This window comes from Polyodon spathula, chromosome 9, assembly GCF_017654505.1.
Source record: "Polyodon spathula isolate WHYD16114869_AA chromosome 9, ASM1765450v1, whole genome shotgun sequence".
In the NCBI taxonomy this organism is placed as follows: domain Eukaryota; kingdom Metazoa; phylum Chordata; class Actinopteri; order Acipenseriformes; family Polyodontidae; genus Polyodon; species Polyodon spathula.
In genome coordinates, this window is record NC_054542.1 from 3,839,030 (window position 1) to 3,850,353 (window position 11,324).

The window sequence follows — 11,324 nt, forward strand, 5'->3', positions numbered from 1 at the left end:
AAGTGGTATCATAACTATACAGCAAATGGGGCAAGGAGCAAAATAGACTGACATGAAAGGGTTATAGCTAACACAATAAACCCATGAATACTACCTGTCAAGTCTACTGTAGCATGATATAATCTAAAGCAATGTTCAATACTTTGAGGTGCACTGTGTTCATGAGCTCCACTTTGGCAAATGAGCATCGGCATAATATTTTATTCATTCATTTTCAACTGCTTAAGCTTGCAGTTGGGGCAAGTGCTGTTGCTGTTTGAGGTTTTGGCATATTTATAGTTGTTACCTGAAAGCATCTATACCATCAACCACTTTAACATCTCCAAAACCTAACAAGGGATAAATTCAATGTACTGTGTAAGAGAATGCCCTTATCAAGTCTTATCACAATTGTACAAGCCTTTTTCTAGATATATGTTTAAATGGAAGTGTGTCATACAGAGAGAGAGATTCAGACAGATAGATAGACAGCACTCATACGCCATGAGATTATGATAAATTCCATAACTTGTGCCAAAGAAAGTCCTTACCATGTTTCATCCCAGTTGGACAAGCAGCTCTCTATATATCTGCAATACTCTATAGTGTGAAATACACCCGATTCCATTCTATAACCGTGGGCGTATGCATTCCCAGAGGGGGATAATCAACTGTCCTTTAAAAACAGGAACGTGAATAGAAAAAACAACTGAGAGCACCGCCTTCACTAACAGCCTAATCATTTCCTGTTAAATAACATGCAGCTTAAGAAAGCCCCGTGAGCAAGAACTAAATCACAAACCAGGCTGCTGCTGCCAGGAACTGACATCGTAAAGGAGCTCTGCATAGGATGAACTTCTGGTGCTTTGGATGACAATGACCATACACTGAACCACACACCTGGCAAGCCTGTGGATGAAAAAGAAAACCTCAATATATTGAAATGGACCACGCAAATGGAAATGTAAGTGTTTTGGCTTCTTGTAATGTTGTCTGTAGCAGGAGACAGCCTTGATATCAAATTGCTTTGCAGATAACAGTTTCTCTGGCTCCAAGTGGCTTGTTTCAATTTCACATTAACATTATGAGTAAACCCTGTGAGTTAAAGAGATACCGAAGAGAAAAGAAAACAGTTCTGAGTAATTATCTTTTGTTTATTTAAATCTGTTTAATAAGTGAGACATACCTTATCACACTTGAACATTTTTCAAGTCAAATCTGGTATAAAAAAAAATCCCTTTGCAGTCCACATTTTTGTCCCATTCACTCCCTAAATAGTTACACCTGTAGAATATGTAAAATCATTACCATAGACACTGAATGTAAATTGAAAGCAAATCTATAGGGACACATAGGAATAAAAACAGATTGGAATAGGGTATTGGTGAAAGTTTGGTCACCCTTGATTTAAAATAGATCCTAAAGACTAACTTAATACCACCGTTGTAAAACTTGTAAACGTGATCAGATATTAGAATTATGATATATATAATACCAGGATCTAAAATTATGTATTTTTTTTTTTTTATGATAAAAAAGAAGCTCTAATTATTAAACCTCACAAGTCTGTTTGTTATGAAAAATCATGTGGCTGCACGATATGCCTCATTGCATCATACTATTATCTTATAATTGTTCTTCAAAAGCAGAAACCCACAAAACCACACAGAATGAAAATCGGAGCACTGTATTGGCCTTAACGCTCACTTGAGTTGGGGAGGGGAAATTATCAAGCAACCCTTTCCTGTGCTGCTATTGTACAATGAAGGGATATATTTGGGGAGACAAAAATGGTTAAAATAATTAGACCCTACATTTATTTTTTTTAAAAATTATATATATGCTGCATTTGAGGGAAATTCACAAAGCATTTTACTCCAACATGTCACTAGCACATTTCTTTTCTGAACAAAAAAAAAAACATTTCAATAACCAATGTTTTGACTAAAAGTCTTTCTTAAAAGTTGAAATGAGTTTTGGTTCACATAAACCGGAGCCCCTACCCATACAATGCATACAATTTAATGTACACTAACTTCAATGGTGCAAATGATGTGTTTGCGAATTTCACCCATAGTATGTTACACAGAAATTCTTCCAGCCTTAATTTATTGATCTAGCATGGAGACCACTGTAAATATGTTTAGAAATAAGTCACAACTCATTTCTGCATGTTGTCTATGTTGACTGTATACCATCTGATATATATATATTACAGACTACCAGACTACTATGAATAATACCTCATAAACATGCAGACAGCAATATTTACACTTCTATGTACTTTTTTTTCAGGCAATCACAAGTTTTCACAAAACAAGTGCTCAGTGAGTATTATTATGTTTGTATTGTGTCAGAATTATTTTTTTTGAACATAAATATGACATGCAGTATAACTAAAATACATTCTAGTGATGGAGTGCGATTGATATTTTAATATCAGCTTACATTAGTACGCAATATAATATTGAGAAACCATATGGAGAATGTACGCCTGATATAAAAACACAATGAGGAGTTAAGAGGAGCACTAAGCAAGACACTTAACAGTCTTTTACTGAGATATTTTTTTTATAGAGACTGGCTTTCAAAGACTGGTAAATGGGTTCCAAATTTTATAGCAGTTTAGAGTTAATGTGTCATTTTCAATTTCCAAAACTCATGTATAGTGGGTGACTATTGCTCTTAAATAAAATCTAAACTACCTTCAAATCAATAATTTTGAACCCCAATATCAAATAAAATACCAATTTTAATTAAAATGTTATACTAGCAAGCCAAGCTAACTGCTTTTTTTTTTCTTCTTGTTATGCAGGTGGAAAGTTGTTCTCTTAATATGTTTTTTGTCTCTAAACACAGGTAATATAACATTTCAAAATGCATTTATTTATGCATATATGCATGTGTGACTGTATGTATGTATGTGCAAAGCTAATGAGTTACACAGCTGCTTCTTGCTAGTCAGCTCTTGTGTTTTGACATACAGCCTTCATTTTGTAGTTTTGTTGGGTGTAGAGCACATGTCAGGGGAATTACACAATCTGTTCCTATTAGGAGCTTTATGTTGATGCAGTAAAGCAGTGGGTTTTGTATTACATGAATTGAAAAGGTATGGGGAATGCACTTTTTGAACACAGCAGGCAGTTTATTCGATGGAATCATTTTGACTGCTCTTTAACCTTCCAAACCTGAAGACAGCTGACACACTTTTGTATGTGATTTATTTGAAATGACCCTGGCTGGGACTCTTGGTTTCGTGTGAACGTGGGTTGAGCGTAAAATAGGATGATTTTTGTAAAAGCGTCTTGGCCAGCTTGGAAAGGAGAAGTGTGAACAGGAATTGTTCCAAAGCAAGGAGCTCAATGAAAGCATGTATTGCGAGGCCATTGGAAACTTATACACTCACAAAGTAAACAGAAACTTACTGTAGTTCCTGTCTCGAAAGAAAGACGTCAAATGGAACATTTTGAGACAAAAATACACACACAGTCCTACTTGTTCAAATTTATATTGCCTTCAAATAAAAGTTGAGAGGTTTACTTTTGTTGTGTGTACGTTTTACCTTTTCTCTGATTTAATGTTTAGCATCTTTCTTGCCATTTGGACTTTAAAATCAGAGGTGATTTGTGTGGCCCTGCCCAGTCCTTCAGGGCTCTGAGGCTGAGAATGTGTTTACTATGCAAGAGTAGTGTGAGGCACATGTTCATGTTCAAACTGCATTAAAAAGCAATGCATCAGAATACAGGAAAGCTTGCACAGAAACATGGCAGACTATCAGACCACATTCCCTTTAATTTGATTACACTAGTCAGTTGTGTTATATACAGCAGCACTTCAGGTTATCCAGATAAGAGTGAGTTGTTTTGTTTTGGTGCGTGAATTCAGTTCCTCATTGCTGGCAGTTCGTACTTTTATTAAAGTAAACTTCATCATTCATGACCAGTCTCAATGGACGGCTTTCATTCTGTGGTTTTGTTTACCATGGCTGAACATGACAATGAGTTAAATATCTTCTGGGTATTAACACAGGGTGAGCTTCAAATGGAATACACACCAAGCTGCTGTCTTCCTGGTCTCAACAATATGAATGGTTATAATGTGTTATAAAATGGCTTTGAAAGGATTCCAACCCAAGTAACTGCACCGTTCTGTATTATTTTGTGTATTTGGTAACACATCCTGTTTCATGAAAACAATAAACATAAAACTCCCGTTGGTCTAGAACCACAGTCACGTGACTGATTATGATGGTGTGTGGCTGAAGTGTTTTATATTACTTGAAAGATACAGACTCTTAATAAACAGGCATTAATAAGCAGGAAAGCAATTAAAGTACCAAACAAAGATATATACTCAGTATACATACACTTCCTGGCCACTTTATTAGGACATGTACCTAGTATCAGGTCAGGCCACTGTTTGCCCTAATCACAGCCTTGACACAATGTTAAAGTTCATCCCAAACTTGTTCACCTGGATTGAAATCAAGGGGATTGCGCAAGCCATGGAAGATGCCTGGTGTATCTGTCATGCTCTTCAATTGTGGCATCTTGTATGGTTGCGTTATCATCTTGAAAGCTGTCAATGCCATCAGAGTACAAGTGCAGCATTAATAGGTTGACCAGGCATTACATATCACATCACATGATCAAACGATTTATTATCAGGGTGAGGCTAAATCAGGTAGATAAAGTGGCCATATGTAGTACTGGAAATAATAATGGGAACAACAAATGATTTACACAACAACTGAGGGTTGGTATTTTATTGCCCGTTTTTCCTCACTTTACCATATAAATATTTTGGCATCTCTGAACAGATAATCGTATCCTCTTTAAAATATGCAAAAGATTATAATGAGCAGAATGTCAAACAATACAGTTTTCATGAGTGTAGTAACAGTTTTTATAATTTTTCAAGATGGAGTGTTACTTGTTCTCTGCTAAATTAATTTTCTTTTGCCTCTTGCCGTCCCTCGTCTTTCTCTACAGGTTGTTCAGCTTTACACGAAGTCAAAGGATTGGTTGGCAAAAGTGTTGAACTTTCTTGTCATTGTAAGTTCCCAAACCATACAATCCGATTTCTCTACATGCAAAAATATGTCTACAGTAGTGACGAAATCACGGTGGCTGCTTACTACTCTGGAGAGCCGATTAGAGACCAAGATATCAATGAAGAGTTCAGAAATCGTACAAGGATTGATCTATTTGAGCAGGTGGTGGAGCTTTTGGATGTAAGGATTTCAGATGAGGGAAAATACAAGTGTATTGTTCAAAATAAAGCAACAGAAAGTGTATACACATTTGAACTCCTGGTAACAGTTACAGGTAAGCAACTACTTCAGTTTTCTATGTTGCGTGTGGTGTGTTAATGTTGTTGTATAGGTACAGGTGCACGGGATATAAATGGGTCTGTGTATCACAAGTGATTTAAAATATATAGTTGTATTTAGGCACAGGGATTGCACTTCACTTCATATGCATTTAAAGTATTTAATAATATGCGAGCACGGGGTTGCACAAATTAGTTCACATGCTGAGATTCAAGTGAATAATTAGTTAGTAATTGAATCTCGGCACAACAGTATATATAGAAGCACGTTTCACTCACTCAGGGTTGTGTGTTCAGAGCGAAAGAACGGGAGAGAGTGAGGAGAGTAAAATAAAAAAGAAAAGAAAATAATACTTACAGCAATTGCTAGGTTGTGCTGGAGGACCAGCACGGTCCCTGTGTGTTAGTGTCTGTTCGTTTTGTTTGCCTGTTTATTTTGGTGTTAAGTGCCGTGTGCTGTTTTGTTCAACATTTTATTTTCTGTGTCAATAAACTCACTGAGCACCGCAGAGTCTCAGTTTCAACCCCAGTACAGCTTGTCTGCGTGCGTACTCCTTATGTCACCCCTACAGCCAGCCTGTTCACAGCGACCTTTACATATTTTAAGGGTTTACATATGACATTTAAAACTTAAAGGTAAAAATGCTGTGGTATCTCATAACACAAAATAATTGCATGGTTATAATAGGGTGCTGTGGACAGATACTGTGGTACAGTATTTTACATCCCCACTAGTGTTAACGTTTCTTTGTTTGTTTTCAATCTGTGAACCTGAAACTATCTGCAGCTAAATTCACACGGCCAGTGGTGCTGAAGAGTGGAGGTAACAACAACGTAAACTATACCTGCTTCTCCAGCGGTGGATACCCTGCACACAGTGTGCAATGGCACTTTAACCCTGACCTCAACACCTCAGACTGGTCCACTGTGGAAGAACAAAAAATCAAAGACCCTCAAACAGGATTGTTCAATGTTTCAAGCACAATTACAATTCATAGCCTGCTAAATGTGAACATCAGCTGCTTGGTTCAAAATGAGACCTCGCTGGCTATTGAAACATGTGAGTATCTTTTACCATTAAGTCATCGGTGCAAGTACTTAAGTCTATTTAAAAAAAAAAAAAAAAAAAAAAAATACAAGAAAGCCATGATTTGCTCAATTGTAAGAGGTTGTTGCTCAGATTAGGCAATGTAAATGTTGTTTGGAGAGGTGTGGTACCTTCACACCATGCCTCTCAATGTATGGGTCAAAGAAAGCCTTCCATTTTAATGTTTATTCAGTACACACAGTTCAAAGAATGGAAATATAGTAACTCTCCACCATATTTAGATGTTAAAATGTCTTCACAATTTTGGGTGATTGTACTAGACCCAAATATACTGTAATATTTTATTTCAGAAACGAGAATACATATCCAAGTTCACTGATCTAGGGGCTCATTGTAGTATTGCAGTAATTGTACATGTTGCCTGGCTAACTTAACTTAGGATTAAAACTCATTGTAATCATTCTGTATGAGTCTAAGACCATTCCAGCTCTCAGGTAAGGAATGTGGCAGTGCAGTTTCCTTGCTTTTGATATTAGTGCTGTGTGAGTCTTTTGAAAAGTTCAGAGGGTGGAAATACACTCTGAACAGGAAAATAACTAGAAATCAAACCACTGAAAATCATAGGGGAAAACATTCTAGGTCTCAAAAAAAAAAAAAATAAATAAATAAAAAACCACCACACTTATTAGGGTATTATGTGCAATGTAAATAGTTTTCAAATAAATATGTTTAATCTAAAATAGCAAACTGTAGAAGCTATAATGATACATCATTTGCCAATCCACTTAAAAAACTATATTCCCTAAATAGAGAGCTTGTAGAGATCTGACTGTCCGTGATGAATTGATGCTCATTTAAATATGTCTGGAATGTGTCTGTGGTAAAGTGATCACATGTTGATTTTCCAGGGATAGCAACACCGGACACACCGGACACACCCTTTGATAACATGTTGGTGTATGCTGCTGTTGCTGCTGTTGCTATGGCTACAGTTTGTGTGGTTATCTGCATTGTATGGAGGACGAAAAAATCTTGTTCTCTAAACGTAACCGGTAAGATATATTTTGCACACACACAAAAAAAAAATCCATCATTTAGAAAACTTGTTTTTGTTTTTAAAAAACATGACTTTATGTTTCTGGTCCAATACTTATCAACACACATTTTGCTTCTCTTTTTTTTGTTGTAGTTAAGCGACCTAGAATTGAAGCTACCAATCAGTAAGTATGACTGGATTTAGGACTGCTAATTGTTTATATACAGTTTCACCTTGCACAACATGATACTTTGTAGACTGCTGTAGATCTTTTGCCAGTTAGAGTGCACGTTTCGACTGCTGAATGCCACCAACCATATTGAGCTTCTATTGTACTTTATTCTCAATATTGGTATGGTGGATACACCTGACTTAAATAATTCCTGAGTGTGCACCTCTTGCAATTCCTGCGAAGTCAATTCAAAACATTTTTTTTTTACTTTTATATTAATAATAAAGTTATGAAAGTGCCTGTTATAGAAAATGTACAGTGCTTGTTTATGTAAGGTATTTATAATGTTTATCTGCTGTATTTGTGTAGGGAGGAGGAAGCTGACATAATGGAATCGAGCACTTGAAATGATAAGGAAGGTTACTATATATAAATCTTAACTATGATCAATATCAGTGGATAATAATTAATCAGAACTGTAGTTAAGAGTGATAGTCAAAGCTTCAGCGGAGTGCTAACCAAGGTTTTGAAATCGGTTCTCTTATCCCTTATTAGCACCAGCATTATTATCACTGGAGACCCTGTAATTCTGTTTAGATATTTTGGTTCTTTGCTTGTATTTTTTTAATCCTTCTTAGTCAATTAAAGCACTCAGGTTGTCTAGGATTTTAAACATGTATCCAGGTGGGCAATCACAAGCAGTTATACGAATAAGAACTTTAAAAGTAAAATTATGTTCTGTATATGAGGCAATTTTTGTATCATCAGCTATGTTTTTATGAATATTTTTTCTCTTGCGTAAGCTCACTCTGAGAGTGATTTTATCTAATGTTTTCTCAGAGAAAGACCTGAATTGAATTTCTGAAGTGAGGTAGTTTTTTAAATAACCAGTAGGGATGATCACTGTAATTTCTGCCCTGTCAGCCTCTGTGAGTTATGACATGGAAAAGAAATGTTGCACAACCATTTCACTTTGGAAACTCAGTTCATAAGAGTATCTTCTAAACTTCTAAGCAGAAACAGCAATGTATTTGATATACCCCCTCACTAATGGACAGAGGATATGTATTTTTATGTTTACTGTAGTGTTTAAACGCAGTGCATTTCATTTGAAACTACTCCCAAAAGCTTGGAATTTAATAACATTCTGTAAGTGCCATTTCACAAAATGTACTATTCATTTTGTTTAAATAGTCAATTTATAACTGACAAAACTAACACTTTCTTTAACATTATGTTTTAGATATTCTTCTCCTATAATTTCAATTCAAATGTGATTTTCCCAAAAACTGAAATTTGTGCATCCTTTAGGAGAGGTGTTTATTTCACTAATTACAGAATAGTGGTGAGATGTCTGCTAACCAGGCAGCTCGGTGGCATGGTGGTTCGCACTGCTGCCTCACAGCACCATGGTCATGGGTTTGATACCGGCCTAGGAGTCTGTCTGTGTGGAGTTTGCATGTTCTCCCCGTGTCGGCGTGGGTTTTCTCCAGGTACTCCGGTTTCCTCCCACAGTCCAAAGACATGCTGTTCAGGTTGATTGGTCACTCTAAATTGCCCTGTGTGTGTGGTGCCCTGTGATGGACTGGCATCCCATCTATGGTGTAGTCCCACCTTGTGCCCTGTGTCTGCTGGGTTAGACTCCAGCTCACCACGACCCTTTAAAGGATTAAGCGGTTAATGATAATGGATGTTTGCTAACTGTACAGACAAGGACCAGAATTAAATAAAAATGATGCCATTGCCATTATAAAGTATAGCAATGGTGGTGCCATGAACTTGTATTTAATTCAGGCCAAGGTTAACTGCTAAGGTAATGCCAAATAAATCATGGCCCTATTGTTTAACTGTTTCTTTTGGAGGAAATGACTGTAATGATGACATCACTAAAGAAAATGTGACAGACTAAATAGTCTCAGTCAAACACACATATATATACTAGTTCAGTTTTGCTTTAACGCAACTATGCAATTAAGCACATTTTCCATTGGAAATTTGGTAGAGATTTCTCTCATGCTTTCTTAACAAATATTTAGTTTCTAACATTGTTTTATTGTTGTTTTATATTTCTACTGTGATTGTTTTATGAATTGTGTTTATAAAAAATGCTAAAATACAGTCAAGGCATCATCAGAACCATTAAATTACTTGATTAGAGCCATATAATTAAGCATTAAAGTATGACGCAGAATATCACCGTGGTGACGGTCTTGAGACCAAGGCATTAGCACTTAATGAAATGTCAATTATCTTCAGATAATAACCGCTGGGGGGATAAGGGGTGGGGGGTGGAGTGGGGTATAGCTTTAATGGAGAAAAAAAAAACATTTCAAATTAACTGAAGCCTTTTGTGCAGAAAATATTCCTCTTCATAGCCTTATATCATGCAAAACCTACAGGGAGGATGGTTTACAGTTTTCACCTGGAACCTGATTGATGGGTACCCGGTGTTGAGGTTACTAGTACTATGCTGCCTCTACAGTACTGCCGGTGTAGTGTCAGAATGTGGTACGAGTGCCAAAACTTGAGTCGTGTAATGTCAGAATGTGGTAGAGCATCGAATTTTGGTACAAGTTCAATCGATTGCTATCCTCCACGTAACGCTCTAGTCTTAAGGTTTGTAAAAAAACTTAAAGCAAATGCCAAAGTTAACTATAAATTTTTATTATTATTATTTTATTTTTTGGCAAACATAAACTGAAAACAGACAACCAATTTCTCTTTCAATAGTAAAAGAAAAAACATTTCACAACGAACAAGACAAAAAGAAAAGTCACGGCAAAGTTGCACAAGTTAAAAAAATCACAAGACCCAATGTATTGGATACGATAAATAGTTGCAAACTATTTGCTTAAATGGTGGAAAAATATGATAAATTTCATTAAAAACATCTTAACGTACCAGATTGAACTGGCATTCCCCTTCTTCCTTAGCAAAGTTGTTTATGCATGGGCAAGAAGCACAGTGCACTGTGTACCACTTTTTAACAAATACCAAAAAATAGCACTACACCTGTACTGTATTGTGTACAATAAATATATGTATCTAACTACTGTGTTTCCATAAAATGTGTCTGTGTGTTTTGAAATGTCATAATTATAAACATTGCACAATATATTTAGCGATGGATAGTAAATACATTTATGGTATTCCTTTCATTTATATATTTTTTTCTCAGTGCATATAATATACAATATTGCATAAGTATTTAAGTTTTGTACTGTAAAACCATTATGTTCTCAGATTTGTTTATGTCATTTTAATAAAACCTGTACTAAGAACAACACTTGTACCTCATCCTTTTTGTAAATGTGTACTTAAAGTATCGGTATAAGATGACCTGAAGATAGTCAAAATGTTGGTAAAACCGGTGTTAAGACAAATTCCGTGCCCCCAAGGATTCATGTCCCCCCGATGGATAAACCCTACTAACTGCCAACGGGAGCGTGTGATTCCTCGCTCACGGCGCAATGCGCGTAACACTGTCATTTATATTTATTTGTTATTATTACTACACAAGCAATCTACCACGTGTAACTGAATCCAGTTGTCCTATAATTCAGTTAAATGCAGTACAATCTTCTAAATGTTTATTTACTTAATTATTTATTTCATTCCTGACAGCTTTTCAGAACTGTCACACACACACACACACACACACACACACACAGACACAGACACAGATAAACCAACAGAAACGTTGAACTTGAAAGGAGATTATAATTATTATTTAATAATTTGCCATCTGAAAAAGAATC

The 11,324-nt window shown here is 36.0% G+C and overlaps 1 protein-coding gene across 1 annotated transcript; it reads left to right on the forward strand.

Moving 5' to 3' along the window:
- Positions 1-730: 730 nt before the first annotated feature.
- On the forward strand, positions 731-9,072 carry LOC121320376 (ICOS ligand). Its single transcript, XM_041258638.1, has 8 exons — positions 731-943; positions 2,275-2,306; positions 2,795-2,838; positions 4,971-5,306; positions 6,098-6,370; positions 7,267-7,410; positions 7,548-7,578; positions 7,936-9,072. The coding sequence occupies exons 1-8, from the start codon at positions 923-925 to the stop codon at positions 7,970-7,972; spliced, it is 918 nt and encodes a 305-aa protein (XP_041114572.1). The 5' UTR covers positions 731-922; the 3' UTR covers positions 7,973-9,072.
- The last annotated feature ends 2,252 nt before the right edge of the window (positions 9,073-11,324 follow it).

Bases quoted from the DNA above. Each gene is read 5' to 3' on its own strand.
- LOC121320376 (XM_041258638.1), top strand. From the start codon at position 923: ATGGACCACGCAAATGGAAAT. The intron at 944-2,274 runs GTAAGTGTTTTG...CTTTTTTTTCAG, and splicing joins TGGACCACGCAAATGGAAAT to GCAATCACAAGTTTTCACAA. The intron at 2,307-2,794 runs GTGAGTATTATT...CTTGTTATGCAG, and splicing joins TTTCACAAAACAAGTGCTCA to GTGGAAAGTTGTTCTCTTAA.